Source organism: Pleurodeles waltl, chromosome 11 (genome assembly GCF_031143425.1).
Source record: "Pleurodeles waltl isolate 20211129_DDA chromosome 11, aPleWal1.hap1.20221129, whole genome shotgun sequence".
Classification (NCBI taxonomy): Eukaryota; Metazoa; Chordata; class Amphibia; order Caudata; family Salamandridae; genus Pleurodeles; species Pleurodeles waltl.
The window spans coordinates 35,822,980-35,845,252 of NC_090450.1; the positions used below are offsets into that span (position 1 = coordinate 35,822,980).

At 40.9% G+C, this 22,273-nt stretch overlaps 1 protein-coding gene across 4 annotated transcripts in view; it reads left to right on the forward strand.

The window, feature by feature from the left end:
* The window catches only part of VWA5B2 (von Willebrand factor A domain containing 5B2), a 244,142-nt gene that overhangs the window by 87,540 nt on the left and 134,329 nt on the right, over positions 1–22,273 (forward strand). For all 4 annotated transcript variants that reach the window (XM_069212954.1, XM_069212955.1, XM_069212957.1 and 1 more), the window contains exons 2-3: positions 15,303–15,456; positions 19,581–19,742. In XM_069212954.1, coding sequence (XP_069069055.1) covers positions 15,318–15,456; positions 19,581–19,742 — 301 coding nt within the window. In that variant the 5' untranslated portion in view covers positions 15,303–15,317. The remainder of the gene's footprint in view (positions 1–15,302; positions 15,457–19,580; positions 19,743–22,273) is intronic.

Genomic DNA, 22,273 nt, shown 5'->3' on the forward strand with positions numbered 1-22,273 from the left:
AATGTGTACTGTTGCTCTGACCCTTGACTTTTACGACTGAGATGCGCTACATTTAAACCCATGAAATTAGCCAACTGGCACCTGATTATAATTTTTTTTTTCAATTTCTTTTATTCGTGCCATTTTGAAAGTTGTATGTAAGATATCGAGGTCAGTAATACTGACTGTCACATACATCAAATATCGACTAACAATATGCTATCAATATAGGTTAGTACATATTTAAGATTCTTAACCCAATATCTGCTTACCTTGATGATATGTTCGCAGTCGATAGTGTGCAGTGGACATAAGAGCAGGTCGATATCAAAAGTTCAATATTTTGCTAAAACACCCTTTGAAAGTCTCTTTATTTGTCAAGCGTTTTGATAAGCTGTTAGCAAATGTACTGTAATATTATTCCTTAGAAGCCTGGTGTAGCATTGGTGTAAAAAATGTTCTGGGGAAACCCATTCTCCCCTCCTGATTTGTATATGTGGAGTTCAGATATAATCTCCCTAAACTCACCTCATGTAATTTCCTATTCGAAAAGATTTCAACCTTCTGTATAAGAGATAGCAGGATGTGGTATCATAAGAACATCACCACAGCCACCATTGGGCCTATATGATATGAGGTCTACAACAGTTTATATAAGAAGGCGTAAGCACTGTCGACCTTTCTGGTCCTGTATGGCTGGAATCGCCATCTGTGCCTTTCTCTACATCAACTGAAACGCAAGAACTCTCCCAGCTTTCCCACCCACTTCTTCTAGAGTCTCCATCTTGTTTTTTTGAGGTGCTTGTTCAGCTTTGAAAGATGAGTGGGTCAATAGAAAATCTTTTCCAACTCTAGATGTTAGTGGATTTGATCCACAGACTGAGCATTTTACTGTGTCCACAAAGCCCAGATACATCACTCATTGAGCGATTGGTCTAATTTCAGTGCCTGTTTTGCAAGGGCAGGGTCCTTCACCAGAAGCCCCATCTATGTTGTCTTCCCCGTTGACCAATACATACCTCTTAAGGACCCAAGTCCTCATTATCGTCTCTGAACTGTGATATGTGGGATTGCTGTAGTGATTTTGCACTTGGTAATTTATATTTATGTGTTAACATGTTTGGGAAATTCCCGAAGCTGAATCCCACTTGCACTAGGCCAGGGTTCTGCAAAGTCGGTCCTGGAGAGCCAGGTCCATGCCAGATTTTTAGGATATCCACATTTAGAAACATGTAGATTTCTGAAACATCTTTTTTCTAAATGTGGATGTGCTAAAACTCTGGCATGGACCTGGCTCTCCAGGACCGACTTTGCAGAACCCTGCACCTGGCAATGATCAGAAATCCCCCCTTTTAAAATCTCATCCTTGTAAATGTAGGTAAGGAGTGATCGTTGCATCAAAAAAATAATCTATTGTGTGCTGGTAACATGGGCAAATAAGAGAGTTGTGAAGTCCTTCTCCACTGCAGTCACATAGTGGAATCCGGTTTCTTCTCTGTCTCGGCCGCACACCACCCTTGAGATTGCCATCATGCCTGGCTGTATGTAGAGCATCACAGATCCTCACCCCAAAGTCCAGGGCCCAGTCCTTCCATCATACCCCTCACATCATGTCTTCTTGTGGAAATCTTACGGTAACGGGTCCGGGTCCAACGTCTGCTGCCGACCGAGCTGTTCTAAAGAATAGCAATCTCCTTTGCAGCCGAGCTCGTCCTCTTGATGAACCACTTTTAATGTGGGACTGATCAAGATGGTCAGTAGATTTAACTACATTCCAAATAATAGGAGCAATGGCATTATTCCTGACTTCATCATACGTATGAACAGATATGTGGTAGGTTCCCAATTAATGGCGACGGACGCGTTTGACTGTTTTCTCCACGCATTTCGCGGCTCGAACTAGCTAAATGGAATAATTGTTATGCTATTGGTTGTTCAGGAAACCCTTAAGAGGTTCAATATGTATCCTTATGCCTTGAGAAAGCCCAGGTGAATGCACCCCGTTGGGCGAAACACGTGTCGGCTGGTTGAATGTTCACTCTGTTCTATGATCTAATTAATCAAGTACATTATGGAATTGATCTCTTTCTTCTGAATAAACTTTAATTTGGATAACTCTTGGAGAAAGTTTTCGAATACTTCAAGGAATCTCAAGAACAATTGGCAATTGGTTGCCTTAATGTCATTGGTACAAGTGGGAACCTACCACATATCTGTTAGTTAACGCTTAGTTTGGAGGATAAGGGTCCATTTCCTCCGGTTTGAGTTCCCACATCCATCGCATGAATAGGCATTTGACACAGGAAGTAATTCAATTGGACCCCTTGTATACCCTTATCATACATATGAAGATGCTTGGGAAAATGTGTTTCTTGTACCAACAATAGATTTGTCCCTATCAGATAAGAGCGCTACCCTTGATAGCTTCTGACTCTGAGTGATCTGGTTGTGGTGAGGACATTTTAGAGTATCACACAGTGTAGTGATGCCTGGTAGATAGAGGCCCTCATTTAGAGTTTGGTGGACGGGTTACTCTGGCACAAACGTGACGGATATCCCATCTGCCACATTAAAAGTTCCATAGGCTATAATGGAATTGTAATAAGGTGGACAGGATATCGCCCCTCTGCCAACCTCTAAAACAAGCCTCGAGTCATTTATATCCCGCATTCTGTAGGGGTAGAGGATTGATTGATTTGCAGAACTGTTTGAAACCTCAAGGTCACATGTTTTTTTGATCAAACAGGTTGAAATCTCCACACTCCAAGTACAAAATCGTGAGTCTTTTTTTGAATTCCACAGGGAGTCCAAAGTTGGACAAACTGTGCTTGTTCCTTATTTCAGATTTTGAGCAAATTTACCCCAATCACAGATTCATCCCAACACAAATTCCTTCAAGAACACCAAGAGGCGTTTGCGCATGGAAAACTGTTCCTCAATGGGGTGATCTTACCAACAGATAACTGCTGGATATTCAGAATGACTGCTTGTGATAGGACAGAGAGTTCTGCAAAATGGATTACTATCCCCTTACTTCGAAGGTCTTGGTTCCAAGCAACAGCTTGTCAATATCCTTCCCAAGGTTGTGTCACCCACAGGTCAAACTGGTAAAAGCCTAGGCTCAAATTTATTAAGAAATCACACAATGTGGGGCAAAATGTATAATTGCTGCTCTGCTTTGTGTGAAAGGGAGAGAGGAAAACAGTGTCATATCTACTAAGATGTGCCAATGTTTTGCTGTCTCCCAAAGCCGCCATACTTTAGGCAGCCATGCACCAACATAGAGCCTCGTCTGCCACAGTGTTGTGGGAAGCACAGGTTTTGTAGTGGAAGTGGTTCATTCCAGTACAAACCCTATGCTGGAAGGCTTTTCTTACCTTGTATGTGAGCTGTAGAATGCAGCACACATGTAAGGGGGAAAAACTAGGCGAAATGTAAATGTTTCTCCTCGTGCACCTGTCTCGGGGAGGTGTAGGATTTTGGCGCAAATCCCTGTCTACTTTTCTTTATAGATAGGACCGTGTGTCAAAACCCATGGGTGGATGCATGGGAGCGCCCATGTACCACCCATGGAAAACTCCCTTGATACACTGTAGCTCAAGGCAGTGCATTACGCAAATATGTGTTACTTTGGTTACAATCCAAAGCAAATCGAGAATTGCATTGGATAGTAAATCTCATAAGTACACTTTTTTCAAGTTTGCATTAGAAAAGTAACACAAACGTGCTTCAAAGTGTTTGTAACTCTGGGTCCTAGGTCGAGGTTAGAAAAAATACTGATAAACCAGTCTGCTATGGAAGACATCACTCATTAGCATCTTTTTTCCCCCGGCCCTACAGGCTGGATCATGGCATAAATACCTCCAGACTGGTCATCTAAGGATGGAAAATAGGCACATTGGAAAGCATTAGCCTGCTTCATAATGAGCAGTTTTAGTCACAGTTTCTGGGACTGCTTCCATAGGTGGACTGACAAGTCATCAAGGATCATTAACCATCCACAGGTCACACACAAACACCTGGAAAAGAAACAGTCTCACCTCTTTCCTCACCCAGGACCTTGTGACCTCAAATAAAAGCTTCTCAAAAGCAACTTAACAAATGTGAGTACAATGGGAGCTTTTGCAAGCCTTGCTAGGACTGCTCTGATGCTCTAATCCCTGGGCTCTGGGGCTGCGCTGATGGAGAGTTGCAGCTGCAATGCATTGTTATTCCATATCCACCTCAACACCTCATCAGTAGGCTCCCTCTTGACATCCCCCCTCATCTACCGTTCTGATTTGGTGTTTGTGCTCCTGTTAAACATTACATCTCTGGTAAACACTCACAGAGCACACTTCTGCTCTGGTCCCTGGTTACTAGGTTTGTTTCCTTTCCCTACTGATAATCTTCTTGGTAACCAGAATGGATGCACACGGAGAGAAGGTCATATCCTTATCGCTGGAGAATAGATAGACTGTGCACAGACCAAGGTTCCTGGTGGAAGGGGGTGTACAAGGACAAACCTCTGGGTGCAGCAAGAGAGAGGCAGAGATGTTGAATGCCACATTGATCCATTCTTGAAAATATTTCACCTTCGATATGTTCATCATGACTGTAGCATCCTGCGACTTGTGCGACTTCGGCGAAGTCTGGTAACATTTGAGGTATGTAGGAAATCAAGTTTCAGACGATGTGGAAACATTTAATGAGGACCAGGAGACAGGGATTGAATGGGTAACTAAAGGAAGTGTATTGATGTAGAAGAGTCTTCCAGGATACTAATGTACACACAACTGAAAAGTGTACGACTTTTAATGGTAGCGAATGAGGGAACTACGCAAGCGAATAACGCTCAACAGCATCTGCCAATTTTATTATGTACAAATATCATAGATCATGCCTGTTTGCTAAGATTACCCGTCGCTATAATGCCAACTGCTCACCTTTTCATCTACCTGCAAAATTGCAAATCGCACCTTTTCATCTACCTGCAAAATTGCAAATCGCCATTTTAAATAGCAGTGTACAAGCAGATACCACAGTCTCTGAACATGATTGACATCTACTGCTCAAACTAATTTCTAGCACCTACTGTACTCATTCAAGCGCCCACCTGCTCACGCCTTTGACACTAACTTCCTATTTAGGATATCTCATTAATTTTGTTATGTAAGAAATAACTTTGCATTCTTTCTGTCTTATTTTGATTTCATATCACTTTATTATTTTTGTTGATTATTTGGCTATGTACAGGAGGACTCATCTTTCCTTGGATCTTCTGCACGTCTTAGTTGCATTTGTTATATAGGTTAATTAATACCCTTTGCCACTTGTCACAGCTCGTGAATTTCCCAATCCAAGTCCCCAGTGAGAGAACATCTAATTTTTATTGTATCTCCTGTCATCATACTAATGTTCCACTAATATACTTAATTTTTCCTTGCCTCTACTTTCCAAGATTAGTGGTGCTGCAGGGGAAGAAAGAGTTGAATTAATCAGGTATGTTTAGGTACTCTGCCATGTTAAGCAAATTGAGGACCCTATAACATTAATTATACATTGAATGAATTTGCACGTGTAGATCCACTCACATGTGAATTTTTCCTTGTACCTAAGTGTATTTTGCTATTCACAATTTCGAAGTATAGATATATTCCTATGTGTACATTTATATGTAAACATTGGAAACAAGGGATGGAGACATCTAACACAGAATTTCGTAGTACAAACTTAATGCTAGCAACTTTTCAGACAAAAGCTGAGATCTCCACTCCTATGACAGAGATCTTGTCATGGTAAGCTCTAGATAAGAAAAAATAAATGTATTATTGTGAAAACAAAAAATTAGTAATGTAAAGTAAAAATAATAATAATTATCCTTTAACTAATAAAATACAATGTTATAGCACACTGAGTTCATGAAATGCTCACAAGTAATTTAATATTTAAACTATTTCAGTTAAATGCACCCATGTTGTTTTTAAACAAAATGAAAAAATCCCACCCACACTAGCATTTGATTATTGATTTATAAACTTTCAAGTAAAAGGTATTGTTTATGAAATTAAACTAATTGTACATTTTGATTAAAAGCTTACACGTTCAAATATTTAAATTTGAATGTAATATAACGTTTTGGACACTAAAACAATTATACTTATCTATCTATCTATCTATCTATCTATCTATCTATCTATCTATCTATCTATCTATCTACATACACAAACATTATCTATCTATCTATCTATCTATCTATCTGTAAATCTATCTATTAATCTATCTATCTACATACACAAACATTATCTATCTCTCTATCTATCTATCTGTCTATCTATCTATCCATCTACATACACAAAAATTATCTATCTACATATCTATTTAGAAGAAGAACACAGCACTCCGAGATAGTATAGCAATTGCAAAGTTTTTGATTTCTTCCACGCCAGAGGAAAAACATCAACACGTTTGGTGTTCACCATGCCTTGTTCACGATATCGATCGTCAGTTTTTAAGTGCAATATATACAAAGTGACTTAGTAAAACCCATGTGCCCAATAAACAAAAACAAAGGATAAGCCTCTTGTGTCACAAAGCAGCGCCAATAAGGGACATCTCTGGATACTGTTGTCTTCAACCATCTTTTTGCCTTGAAAAAGCCAGTGTGGACGAAACACATGTTGGCTGTTTTTCAACATTGATGTGATTTCTCTCAAACATGAGGATATGATTATCTCTGAACATTGATTTGTTTTTTCTCAATACAAAGGTATAAAGAAATCTGCAACTTTCTTCATCGTGGACTTATTATTCGGAGTGCCCTGGTTGTGTTTGTTCTCACTTTGTATATACAGCACGTGACATAGGAGGCATTGCTTTTTCCTTCTGTGTTCTGTGCATCTCAATACCCATGGTGGTTGGGTATTTATACCAGGTTGGCACCCTCCCCAGGACTCTACATTCTCTATATGACCTTTTGTTGCTCTTCGTCTCAGATGTACGATTTTTTAGCATCAACCACCGTTTAGCAATTCTCACAATAAAGACAATGAAGCAGCCATTCTCACAGCAACACCAATAGAGAATATACAGCTCCAAATTGAAGTCCAATAGGGGCAAAATAATATTAGATGCAACATGCATAATCTTACAGTATTAAAGCATATTACAGTCTGGGGTGAAAGTTTTTAATAGCATACGTCCAATACAAGGACCATAGAGCCTCTCTAAAGAAGCACCTTCATAATTACTTTCATGAAAAAAATCAGAAAATCAAACCCTGGGATGAGTCCCACATATTACGTGCTCAAAAATGGTAATCATACCCAATTCGAGACCATATGATACACATGCTTCAAAGTAACATGACCAAATACTGGCTGATGTGTACGTCGAACCAACACAACTGGCTAAATAATATACACTGAAAATTCTTAATCAATGGCGATACACTGTCTAACTTCTTTCACAGTATTTCCAGGATGTCATTCTGTAAAAACATACATATAAGGTAAAATATTACAAATTATTACACACGCAATAATCTGTAGAGTGCAGCAAAGGCACATGAGGGATTCAAAGGTGAACACATATCTCTTTATCTATATTTAGGTTAATAGGTTCCTTACAATCCATCTCCAAAATAAACCTGGATTCCAGCCTCCTGAGATCCCCCTTCTCTGCTTCCTTCTCTCATCATGTTGGGCACACAGTCAATGACACTATACTTAAATAAGTTGTGATCCCGATTGTGGACCTTCTGAAAATAGCGGGCTACTGGATAGTTAATATCTACATTCTTGATAGCCCTCGGATGTTGTACTACACATTTTTGTACTGGCAGTATGGCACTGCCAACATATACCTTGAAGCAAGGACAAAACAAGACTTACACAGCAAATTCAGTTTTGCTATTCAACTTTTTTCTTGATTTAAATTATCTTGTTAAAAGGTGTATTGAGTTCGTTCATATTCATGCCATTAATGCAAGCCTTGCATTTCTGGCATTTTTTAAAACCTGCACTAAGTTTCAGCAATGACTGTTTCTTAGTAGTAGCTTGGCTCTTAACTAGGAAGTCCCTCATCACTGAGGCCTTCCTAAATGTAATCTGTTGTTTCTTGGTTATACTCTCCACTATCACAGAGTCATTCCTGAAGAGATGCCAATGCTTGGTCAATACTTTTCTCAAACTTGTGTATTGGTCAAGATAGGAGGTGAGAAATCTAACTCCCAGTTCCTTACTGAAGACGCTGATCTTTATGCATGTTCCAAAGAGGACTGACACCCCCCTGCACTTACATCTCCCAGTTTTGACTGTATTCATAGTCTGCTCAGAGTAACCTCTTTCCTGCAGTCTAAGCACCTTCTCCTGCTGAGTAGCCTCAAAAGTCTCTTGATTGCTGCAAAAATGTCTAGCACGCATTAGCTCACCAAATGGAATACTATTTTTCAAGGCCACTAGATGGAATCTCCAGGCATGAAGCATACTATTGCCAGCAGTAGGCTTCCTATGTACCCTTATTGTAAACCTTGAATCTCACACCATAATTCTTACATCAAGGAAGATCATTTATGTACAATTTACCTGACTAGTGAAGTGTAAATTAAGGAAATTAGTATTGATGGTATTCACAAACAGATTCGCCGAGGCTTCATCTCCCTTCCATAGCATAAATAAGTCGTCAATGTACCCGACCCATTAAACAATCTTTTCTGACAATCTCTGGACCATTGAGCACCTGTTCCTCCAGCTGGCTTATTTGAAAATTAGCATAGCTGGGGATGAAGCAGATACCCATAGCAGTTCCACTTTGTTGAAGAGCTTTCCATTGAACAGAAAAACATTCCTAGTGATGCATCACTTGAGCATCTGTAGGACCATGATGTTATGTTTGTAAAATTTGATCATCTCGCCCTAACAAAATGCTGTTCTACCCTCATACCATCATGATGGTGGATGCTCTTGAAGTGCAAGATGAAATTAAGGTTCATCATAAGCAGGTCTTCCTCCCAAGTGACATAAAAAATAATATTTTCAGAACTTCTGCTGTATCTTTGATGTATGAAGGAAGGCTATGCACTAGGGGCTGTAGGAAATGATCTATATGTTTTGGCATGTTCTCAAAGAGGCTACCCATAGCATCTACAATGGGTCTTCCTGGTGTCTTAACCAAATGTTTATGTACTTAAGGAATAAGATAAAAAACAGGCAATTTTGGATCCTCAACTCTTAAAAAAATGTACTCATCCCAATTGAGCAAACCTGCCTCTGTCCATTCATTCAAATCACTGAAGAGGCCTTCTTTAACCTTCAGATATTCCGTTGTGGTTATCCTCGCACAGCATTGTTGGTCATTCAGATGAGAATATGCTTCTTCCATATATATTTGCTTACTCCACAATGCAATATTACCACCTTTGCCTGAGACTCATACAACACAATCATCCCTTGCTTTCCTTTTTTATATGACCTGTCTAAATTTCACATTCTGGTTGATTCCCCATCGCCTGCACAGTCCAGACATAAATTGAAACTTCCTCAATTCTACCATCATCAATTCAGAAAACATGTCAATGTTGTCCAGTGCAGAGGGTGGGATGTATTTCAATTTTGGTCTAACATCTGTAAAACCAGCTTCGTCACCACTCAAATTCATCATACTAAACAACTGTGTATCCACCATTTCAAATTTTTCATTCTTTGATTCCCTCAGAGACCTCCAAATTTATCCCACCCTCTATATATATTGTTCCTGGTCTGAGAAGAAAAATTGTCCCAAAGAGGAAGAGTTTCAAATGTTCAGTTTATTCTTGTGCATTGTCGGTCGCAGCCAATTAGTCAACAGGTGTTTCATGAACTTCTTGCTTCTGCGGGGCTGTTTACACAAAAAAAAAATTTGTAGTGCATTTCAACTTACTTGTCGTATTGTACTAAAACATTCAGTACTAATAAATGATACTCAGTTATTGTACAAAAACAGAATTAAACCCAATTGCATTCTATGTACATAGTAAAGATAAATACCATAATGAATAATAAACTCAATTACATATAATTCATATACATGCTTATTACCAAAGGGATGGTCTTACATTCACTTGGTCAAATCGTATAAAGACAAGACAGTTCTCTTCATTAATTGAAGACCAATTACTCCACAGCTAACCCCAGTCATACATGGAATGATAACCTCCTGTTTATGCTGATATAACCTATACCAAGGATACGTCTCAAATCTAACACTACTAACATTTTTAAGTATCATAAACAGGGCTCAGAAAGCTATGATTATTTTACAGTCAATTTAAATACACAACATCCTCTCTTCCTGGAACACGAGATTGTCTGTAAATTATTTTCTTTTATGTAGACAAAACACAGTGACCATTGAGATAGTTATCTCTGGCCTCAATGTTATCTTTAGTGTGTTTATTTCACCAAGTAATTCAATCCTAATAATGATAAAAAACCTTCAGCACGAAGATCTACAATAAAATTGAGATTGATTCTTAATGCCTTCTTACACGTCATTTATTCAAGATAAAAAGAGAAATATAAATAACGTCTCATGTAAGTCTAATGTGTCAAAATATTCAACGAAATGGCGAGCTCTCAATCCTAAAGTTGACAATCAACATCAGCTCAGCATTGTTCAAAATACAGTCTCTCGGACAGTGTCTCATACCCTCATACGGGAATCTAAAAAGCAAATTGCAAATGTTTAATGTTTTTCCTCTTTCAGCTCCTGACAGCAACTTGAATAACTACACAAAAGCCCTGGTGTGTCAACGAAATCCAGTAACCATAATTGTATTCGCATATCCTTAGGAATATGTCTGTGTTGTCAAGGAATCCCTTACCACGGGTATCTACAATGCAAACGGATACGTTGTTGAACACTCTCCACACTTCATTTAAAAGGAAAAAAGCAGTGTGAAATCTCCAGTGAAACTCACCAGTCTAAATAAAAAGTTATCCGAGAATGCCGTCACAGAACAACCAATCAAAATCAGCTTGACATTTTTCCAATGCACTCTCATAAATGTTAGTCAAATATCCATTCATAAGGGAATCTCCAATGAAAATATAATATCCTTAATTCTCTACCGCTTTTAGACTCTTATTTACCAACATGCCAATGCAGGTGTCACACCTGTCCAACCCAAAAGTACATGTCAAAAAGCTCTGCCACAGGCCCTTCGGGCCTAACAAACCTAGGCCTTGCTCCTCAGGGCCTTATACGTGTTTGCTTCATTACTGAAACGCCCGCCAAAATTTCAGAAATTACAGCTGGGCCACGGAGGTAAGCTACCAAATGAATTCCCGTTAACTACAATGAGACATGGCCATTCTTAATATTCTTATAATCAAGTTTTCAGCACACATAGAAAGAGCAAATTGCGGTTAAAGATTGTTTTTGTGCAGGTAGGTGTCCCTTCCTGCCCATAAACAATCTCCGCGCAACCCAGCCATCCTTGCACCATGGTGCAAGGGTGGCTGTGTTGGTGCATATCAGCTAATTTAGCACTGGAGCAGGGAGAAACACAGGGAAGCGCCTTTTTTTTTAAATACGACGCATCCCTGTGTTTTAGAAATGACGCAGCATGACGTTGCCAATTTTAGCGCAGCAGCCCCGCTGCACCACTTCTAGTAAATATGCCCCTTAGTTTTTAAGCATAACCACTAGTGCAACATATTTTTAATAAGTACATCTCAGTGAAGTTCTATAACAAGACGTATTTACGCCAAAGCATCACACAAACAAATACTCTTTTTTGAGCTTTGAAGCTACTTTATCAAGTTTTACTTTGTATATGTTGAGTGATTTACTTAGCAAACATTTTCAGTGCTCGTCTCTTGCACGGTCTCTAAGATCCAAGCCAGACTGTCGGCTCTGGCTCAGCTCTCCCTGTAAATCTGTTGGCTCACCCGCCTCTCATTGCTATTAACCAAGGTTTACACTGGGGAAATAAGGTGATGTGTTAACACCAGCAACAATGTGCACAACGAACATGCAGAAAATGCACCATGACTTTGTTATATCACAATCCCTGTACATTCTGCTGAAAAAAATAAAATGGGGTAATGCTGCTCTTAGCGGTGAAACCAGCACTGAGTGCAGGATTCTGTCAGTGTTTCTATAGACCTTAGTAACAATGCTAAAAGTCCCCAGTGTGCACCAATGTTAACACACACCTAAGATAAGTCAAGGTTAGGTTGTGCCACCTTCTGTTTTAGCACATGCTCTTACCACTAGGTTCACATGGGTGTGAAATATGAAAAACTGGGCAATACTGCACTCAAATTAGGTAGACAATTGATGTGTACTTCATTATTAACCCTTTATTTACCAACGAGCTCAAAATTAGGTGCAAATACACGCCTGACTCAATCAAATTTACCTCAAGATTCTGAAAGTCCCATTGAATGGGCAACATGATGCTGGAATATACAAACTACAGAAAAATATATTCCCTAACTTATAAGTAAGGATCCCTGTTTTCCGTTTTTACTGATTTTTTAAAGATAAATGCAGACAGAAAACAGTGTGTTTCTTCTGTATTTATTTTTAAAAGAGGAAAAATGCAGAAAATGTTGCTTCTATTGAGTAGCTCTCAATTCGGTGATTAATTAATTTCATGCCAAAAGCTGCACATATTGGCAGCATGGGGAGTTTACAAAAATGAAAGAGATTGGCTTAAATCACTGCATATATCAACATTTAATTGTGCTAATATAGAAATGTGCGTGGTCTGTTGTATCATTTTTATTTTTGGCTGCCTAATATGATAAAACCTCACAGGCATCAAAGTATGAATGCACGTTTATCTATTAATGTGGAAATACGTTATCATCTCATTTGTACAAAAAACGCAAAATAAATACGAATAAATACCAATAAGCTGGCCAAAAATACAGACGTAAATGTTAACAAAATAAATGCCATAAAACTTGAAGCCCTAGTTATAATAAAATTGAACACTTATCAACATCCTGTTTTGTTCAGGGTAAGTTGATTCTGGAATCTAAGTCACTTACCAAGAGTGTTAATATGCAAAAATACATGCAAGAGCTTGTTTAGGTAAGTGGAGCATCCCCCAGGTGCCAAGGTAGGGCACAGCAAGATTTTGTGCCAAATCCCTGCTGCAGCTGGGAGGGCCTTTAAGTGTCAGTAAGCAGATCCAGAGGGTAGCGTGCTTGAAATTGGTTCTAAATTTACATTGACTACAATGATACCATAATCAATGAGTTTTGTCATGTTTACAAATTGGGTGGAAAGTCATGTTTCCGTCTCATTCAAGGTTACCAATGTTACAACACCCCCATGCCAAAATTACACATGCAATAATTCTTAATCAAATCTCACAAGGCAATACCTGGCAAAAATTGAGAAAAACAATCGGAAAGGGGTACACAAACAGTCATTTCTGTGGCTAATCACCCCTCAGAGCAAAATTATGTGGTAATACCCCGGGGGTGGGGTAGGTTGTACTCGGTGGGAACTTCCAGCATCATTCAAGCCCAGTCTTGGTTCCTTTCTGGCACTTTTAAAAACGTGTCGCCAAAATAAAAACTACAGTACATTTAACTGACAGAGTTCCATTGATTATTTAACCACAAACCACCTGTATTTTTCTCAGTAAACATATATTTGTAATCACATGGGCCTATGTGTCAATTCGATTCTTACCACCCACTAATCCAAGTGAGACTTCTTGGCTACCAACACCATGAGCGCCAACTACAACACAGACACTTTCACTGCCAGCAACAAGGAGCCCCCCTGCACCTTCTAAGGCACCTTCAGTGTCACCACTAAGAACACAAACTGCTTCTAAAGAAGCACACCCACTGTCTCCTCTATGAACTACACACAGCCATTGTCACCACCAAGAACACCAATACAGCACATCCAGCACAGATGCATCCACTGTCGGGAACAAGGACACCCACTACACCTTCTAAGGCACCTTGAGTGTACCACCATGTCAATAGCTGCTCCAAACGAGACACATCGACTGTCACCTCTATGAACTACATGCAAATCTATTGTCATCACCAAGAACACTCACTAGTCCACGTGAGATTTCTCGGTTGCCAACACCATGAGACCAACTACAACACAGACACTTCTACTGAAAGCAACAAGGAACCCCCTACACCTTCTAAGGCACCTTCTCTGTCACCACTAAGAACACAAACTGCTTCTAAGGAGACACATCCACTTTCACCTCTATGAACTACACACATCCGTTGTCACTACCAAGAACACCAATACAGACACCTCCAACAAATACACCTCCAAAGTCAGCAACAAGGACAACCACTGCACCTCCTAAGGCACCTTCAGTGTTACCACTATGACCACACACTGCTCCAAACGAGACACATCCACTGTCACCTCTATGAACTGCATGCACAATAATTGTCACCACCAAGAACACACACTAGTCCATGTGAGATTTCTTGGCTGCCAACACCATGAACTCCAACTACAATACAGACACCTTCACCTGTCAGCAACAAGCACACCCACTGCACCTTCTAAGGCACCTTCAGTGTCACCCTCATGAACATCGACTGCCTCAAAAGGCATGTCCACTGATACCTCTATGAACTACACACATCCATAACCACCACCAGGAACACCCTCTAGTCCAATTGAGATGTTTTGGCTGCCAACACCATAAGCACCAAGTACAACAGGGCCGCCTTCACTGTCGTATCATTAATATTATTACTCCAACCCTGACATTTCTAATATTCCCAAAATCAATAAAAACTCATCCATGTCTGACAGCTCCGACTTTACCCACTATGAACAGCTGCTCTTAACTATGACACCATGTAAAAAGTGCGCTCGCACCCTGAAAAATATGTGTGAGTAGGCCGAAGCACCTCTTTTTGGAGCCAATATTTAGCTAAAATTGAAATATTTAGTGAAAATTATAAATCAACTGTGGGATGACAGAGGTCTGGCTACCTACTTGCAATTTAAACCACCAAAAATCCAAGTGTTGCAATTCACCATCACAAATAACAACAAAACCACAAATCCAACAACTATCCATCAACTTCTTCCCCATGAATACCAGATACTATTGTCGATCTTCAAACTCACCAACATAAAACCAGCAACCACCTCTCAGAGCTCCAATGCCACAAACATCTATTCTGACACCTGAACGCTTAATCCAGAGTCACCACAAACTTTGTTCGCTCCACACAGGCGGGTTTTTTGCCAAGCCACTTACTTCTCATTTAGTTAATACCATGGTTAGCAGTGTTGGTTACGCTGAGCTTTATTCTGCACTTCTAAGCTTATGTCTTACTTGTTCTTAGGTTCTGCTGGTGATTATGCCAGGTTTGTATAACCACTCGACCTGGTCTCCGCTGCCACTGAAGACATCCAACGTCAAGGCCTGCGCCAACGGCTTCACCATGGGACTCACAGCGCATCTCACCTACATGAACATAGACTTTGAGCCTGTTGAAGGTAAACTGATAGTTGGATGTACTTCTTTCGACAGCCGTTCAATCCAGGCTTTCTAGCACTGAAAGTGATAAAAATAAAATTTCTCTGAAATTGTAGGCGGGGATAGAATCGCTTGTCTCAATCAATGCAGGTGAGCCTCCAACTTACCCTCTCTATGTTTGATTGCGGAGCTCCAATCACATCTCTCCATCAATATAAGCAGCACTCTAGTCAACCTTTCCACCACTGGAGTCAAATAAGAAATTTCCATCATTGCCTAGGGTTCCAATCCAAGCACTACATAACTGGACGTTTATGTCCAGTTGTCGCTTCATAGTTGTAGGTTAAAGTCCAATCATGTCTCTGCTTCGTTAAATGTGGGACTGCAATCACCACTGCTGGAGAGACTCAATCAGAGCTCTCTCAATGTTCAGGTGAGGTTCCAATCAAACCTGCCCATCAGCAGTGGTCGGACTTCAATCAGAGCTTCCCATCAGTTTGCGCATCCTGACCATCACGCGCCAGCATCAACACATCAGCAAGTCACACAGACAGCTCATAAGTCGCACATACTCTATCATGCAGTGTACCATAAAATGACCTGCATGAAATTTCAGGATGAAGTAATCAAACAATAGATGTAAATATGCATATTAAAAGGCAAACTTCTGGAGGAAATCTGAACTCCAGGGGCAGAATGGAGAGGAAGAAGAGTTTGTGATCTGTTAGGGAGGCTTTTCCCCGGACAAGAATCAGACTTTACTACCAACTCTCTTCTTTGCTTTTATAGGACAACATTAGCATCTGGGACACAAGACAGCAACATAGTGAGGGTTCTCCAAACTCTTCCCTCTAGGGGGGGCTGTTGGGAGGCAAGACCAGGGTTCAAATTAGATGATTACTTTTCAAAATTTACCACAGAAAGATTTGGCAAGGGGAAACATTGAAAATTTAGCTGATAGGTGTGAACTCTGCTACATGCAAAAGTGGTGGCCATCAAATAAACTCTACCACACAGGAGGGGTAGTAAGGGCAAAAGCAGTGCTTAATTTGTAAATAAAAAGGTGCCGGTGCTGAAAGCCCTCATCTTAAACACGAGGCTGCTGTAATTAAGAGTACAAGCACAGAATACTGAGGCAGCGTAATCCTGAAGCCACCTCCGGCCTCTTCAATTCATTTACATCCACTCCCTGCCCCTTTCACTCACTCTTACAGCTTTCTGCTTTTCCTCTTTCTGACTCTTTTCATTTTTCTCTTCCTCCGTCTTTCCCAGGTGTCTTTTGCTCGCAGTAAATGCTTGAGGCAGAAAACTAAGCGCCGGCTCTCAGAAATAAGTGCCGGCGCTCCGCACCCGAAACAACAAGCACAAATTAAGCACTGGGCAAAAGTAAATCAGAATAAACTGAGAGACTAAGTAATATATATATTATTGGCCAGGTTTTTGCGTAGCCCAGGTTAACAACTGCAAAGGGGCCCCCTCGAAGCATGTGTTTTTTTTTCTAACTTTAAAAACATATGATCTGAGGGTTACAGGAAACAAGGCAGATCCAGGATTGATGCCAACCGGTGGTACAGGATGTGTTGGCTGCCTCCTCATCAATACATGTTTAAGGCTTCTGTTAAAGACTATAAATCAATCTTAATGGATTGTTCAGATGATGGATTTATAATGTAAAAACAATAGAAATATAAAAAGCAATACAATGGAGCGACGTCCATGGGTTTAATGTCTGCAGTACCGCCCACTACGATACGCTAAGCATGCCAGAAATGGAAAGGGACCAGCAGCGAGTGTTGCCCGTCCTGCCAGCAGCAGCAGCTGCAAAACTTTAAAAATAAAACAATAATAAACCGTGTTTATTATTGTTTTATTTTTCTAGGGGGCGGGGCCACGGGGGATGACAGGCAGGGAGGAGGAGTGGTAGCATTGCTGTCAGTGTGCATGTGGGTTTGGCTGGCCGTCTCAGAATGGCCAGCCAAACACATGCGCACTGAGCTCTCGCCAACCCGAGCTTTGTTTCCGGGTTGGAGACAGCAGGCACAGGCTCCCAGTCTGCCTGGGAGCGCAAAGTGAGGGTGCTCAGGCCAAACCTAATGCTGCTGCCATGCTGCCAGCAGCATGAGAGCAGCGTTAGGATTGGCCGCAGGGCAGTCTGGGAGCCTGGTTCTCGGAGGAGCCCGAAGATCCGTAGATGAGGACACGATGGGGATTCACGTAAGTTTATTTATTTCTGTTTGTTTTGCTCACCCCTGCCCAGCCACTTTACCCCGCCGGCACCCACGACTGAAAGGGACAGGTCGAACCCAACAGTATCGAAGAGAGAGAAATTTGCGGTGTTTGCGGTACATTTTCATCAAAATAATCATTTTGATGCAGACTGTAGGAGACAGTGGAAGCGGAAATTTTAACAATATTGCATCAGAACCAGACTATCACAATTGCATGATAAAAACACAGAGCACATGATATGACACTTATGAACCGATTTAGAATTTGGTGGATGGGTTATTCAGTCACAAACATGACGGATTTCCCATCCGCCTTATTACAAGGTTATTATCCTGTGGCACTTGTAATGTGGCAGGCAGGATATCTGTCACATTTGTGATGGAATACCCGCCAGCCAAACTATAAACAAGCCCTAATATCCAAACATTTAATTCAGTACAACAACTATATAATAGAGTACAACAGCTAAACTGTCTTCAAATGATTGAAACTCCATTCAGAGACATTTCCACTAATGGCAAGGTTTGTGCATTCTTGTGGCAAAATGCACATGCAACTGTCTGGGCACATCCATTGTTGGTCCTTTAGAATCTGAATGGGTAGAGAATATAAAGAAAGATTTGAAGAAGAACTTTAAGTGAACAAGTATGCCTTTGGGAAATGGAAGCTGATAGTACTTTGACTGGTAGCCAAGCTCAAAAGGACCACACAGGAAGACAAAGGACTAGAACCAGATGCTCATAGCTGGCTTTCAGACATCCAGGGATCTGTGAGTCATAGTTAACGCCCATTGCATGGCGGTGGGATCGATGCATCATCCTTGGGCATTATCCTTTTACCCTAGCCGATAGCTTTAGTCTTTGCGGCAGACCCAACGCAAGTTGTTTGGAGCTCAGGAATGATATTTCATCAGAGCTTAACCTTAGCCCCACAATATCCAATATGGCCAAACAATGCAAATATTACCTACTGTGCACTGCCTACTGAGTATTGTGGTCATAGCGGTAACACTGAAGGTGCCTTAGAAGGTGCAGTGGGTGTCCTTGTTGCTGACTTTGGAGGTGTCTATGTTGGAGGTGTTTGTAGGCACCTCATGCCTAACTACCCTATGCTCTTACCTATCGTTTACATAATGTTTGGAGTTAGGACCCTTATGCCATCATAATTTAAAAAAAATGTAACCTAAATATGCTGTGACACCACTGGAAACATGAGCTTAGCTCAGCGAAGTACACATCCGTGGGAGTCACCACACCAACAAATGCCGCAGCACATAACTGGACCTAGTCTTTCCGTGAGGAGTGTTTATATAACCCAGAGCTTTCTAACCTTTTCTGTAGAAAGAGCTACTTATGCTCAGTGAAACTCATCCCGAGCTAATAATATTGTTAAAGCTTTAATAGTGACCACTTCAGACAAGTTGGAATTTGTGGCCACCATATGCAACCAGTAGTGGTAGCCTGAATGAATCAGGCCTGGTAGTTAGCAGTATCATAAAAATGTTTTGTCAATAAGGAATACCTCTACATGGGTTATTTCAATTTCAGTATACATAAATTAATTCAGTACTTACAGGTAGATGCGGTGGTACCAGTAGCTCATGAGATACTAGTTGGAGAAGCCTGATATCACCTGTCTACACCTTCAAGGGGCTACACCTCTCAGGCTGCTAGGAAGAGAACCTGAGATTGCACCTCTGAGATTGTACCAGTCTGGCTCATAATCATTAACCGAGCACAGAAAGGCCCCTCACCTCCTTTCACACCCCATGGGATGTGTCTCACCTGCTTTTCCATCACCATTGACAACAAGAGGTCACAAACACCTGTGGACTGCCATGGGCCTTTCTCCTGCAGGGATGGGCCATCCCTTCTAGTTCTGACCTGCCACTGTGGCTTTTTATTTCTTGTGACAGGTGTGTTCATCTTCCCACTGGAGGAGACAGAAGTCATCGGAAGCTTCGAAGCAGTCACCTCTGGGAGGACGGTGACGGCTCACATCCAGCACCGGGGCAAGACCGAAGACTGCTGCATCGACTGCAGCACTGGCACCAGCCTGGCACTGAGGTGTACCAATGGTGAGTGTGACCTTCAGGCCATGACCGCAAAGTCTGGCACTGTGGCTTATTACTGTAGAGTTTAAACCTCACGTTATCTATCGCTCCTGCCTGGCAATTAGGTACTGTCATGGGTGTGCGCATCACTGTCATTGCAGTAGCTTGGCACTTCAGGGTAACCATACTGTTGTGCTCCCCCCAATACAGTTATTGGATTGTCGCCTAACTAGTTGCCCATGATGCCACTTGGAACCCAGAGATGAAACAAACACCATCCCAGTTGCTGGCAGGTGCCCATCAACAATTCTATATTTTTTGCAATTGAGGGACTATCACAATATTTACATTCAGAGTATAAAGTAATAAAACACAGTAATGCTGCTGTCCCGAGGTACTTGGAGTGACTAGGTATTGCTCTGAGGGTTCTTGTAGCTCCTGATGAACTCCTTATGCCAACTAGCATCAATATTTAAAAACAAACAGGCAGTGGGAAGATAGAGGGGTATTTATGGAAATAAATATAAATACTGCAAAAAAATAACCGACTTAGTAATATTGCCTCTTCCAGGCCCAAGTGCAGCCTATTCCATTTTTTAAAGATTTCTATTGAAAGTTCATGTAATTTAGCATAATTTAAATCAATTATTTCTTCAATGTTCATAGCTAGGTCTACTCCCATGTATGTTGGGGATCAAACCTTTCTCTTGTTGGAAACAATATGGGGGGCATTCAAGATAACCAGTGTTTGATTGGCACTAAGCTTTTATCCTGAGACCTTGTTGAGTTCCGCAGCTGATGCTTCAACAGAAGTCAGTGTGGATGCCGGAGAGGACGTCAGAATGGCCACATCATCTACAAAGGTGTAGAGTCTTAGATCTAGCTCATGCAGACGTAATGAGCAGATGGCATCTGATATCTACAAAGCCTGAACATAAGGCTTGAGAAAAAGAGCAAACAGCTGAGGCAAGAGAGGGCAACACTGACAGGCGCCTCAGGCGATGCTGATAGGGTATGAGAGGGCGCCCGACAGGAGACCCTTGCCATTAATCCGCCATACAAAAGTTGAACCTGTGATCTAAAGCCCAAGCCAAGACCTGTCGAGCTCTTGACTGCCCAGCGGAACTGCCAGGCAACCCTATTTAATGCCTTTTCAGCATCCAACATGATCATGCCTGCGGGAACCTCCTCCACAGATGTATCCTTCAGAACAGTCATAGACATGTTGATATGGAAGGGTGTATCATGGCTGGGAATAAAGCCATCTTGATTTGAGTCCTCCAGGTCTAGGATGACTGTAGATAGCTGATTGGCCGATATCCTCATATAAATCTCTGAATCTAGATTATCAAGGATATGGACTGATAAGAGCCACAACCCATTGTATTCTTACCTTTTTTGTAATGCAGATTACAATATTAGATTCCCTCCATAAGCGAGGGACCCCACGGAAAAAGTCAGAGGAGTTGAACAGATCTCGAAGGACCACTGTAAGTGCCCTAGTATCCAACGGAATTTGATCTGGTCCAGATGCCTTAGCACTAGCCACCTATCCGATAGCCATCTTAACCTCTACCAAGGTTACTCTCTCCTTCAGGTTTTCTTTCTGTTCCTATGTTAGCTTCCAATTTTGAATATTTTCAACATAGCTTTTAACAGATTCTATGGAGTCTACACAATCCTCGCTATAGAGGTTTAGATACAATTTCATAATCACCTCTTTAATTTCAGACTGCCCTGTTACTAGCGTTCCTTTATTATTTACTGATCTTCTGAATAAGATTACTACTTACTTTATCTATAATGCAGAAAGTCTGGAGCTAACCCAACTCCTCATTATTTTCTCTAGCCCACATATTTTTCTTTAGGGTGGTTAGGGCTACTTTCAACTGGTCTTGTTAGAGTATATGTTACAGCAAACCTGCCTTGATCTGAATCCCTAACTTATGTTATTGTATAGTAAAACTCAGAGTGTGTCCTCTACAAAAGGCTTTAAGTGTGTCCCAAACAAAATCTATATTTTCCCCTATCTTATCCTCCATTACTTGAATATACTTGTTGTCTAACAGCAATTTCCATTCAAAAGTCCAGCGACGTGGAGTAGAGAGCTGTCCACTGCAATCTGACCTAATAAACATGGATAATGAGTTATGGTCAGAAATTATTCTTGTGTTTAATCGAATATCATCAGGGGTCAAATAAAAGGTAAAGCCTGTGGTCTGCAGCTACATCAGACATTAGTTAGTGCACAGGACCTCAAGATTTTCTTCAGGGCATCCCTGCAAATTTGCCCTGCTTTGAGACTTCGCAGTGCCCCTGATGTAGTTGTGCCGGGCCCTGGATATTGTGCAACCTTAAAATCCTGCATAATTCAAGGGGCTGTGGCCACTGATATATTTCCCCAAGAAGATAATTGCATGTTGATGAGTCTTCCTCATTTGGCCCATAAAATGTACAAATAGAGTGGTTGAAAAAAATGTCATAGAAAAAATATTATGTGGACAAAATATCATGTCAAGAATATTGAGGATAAAAATATTCTGAAGATAAGTTTC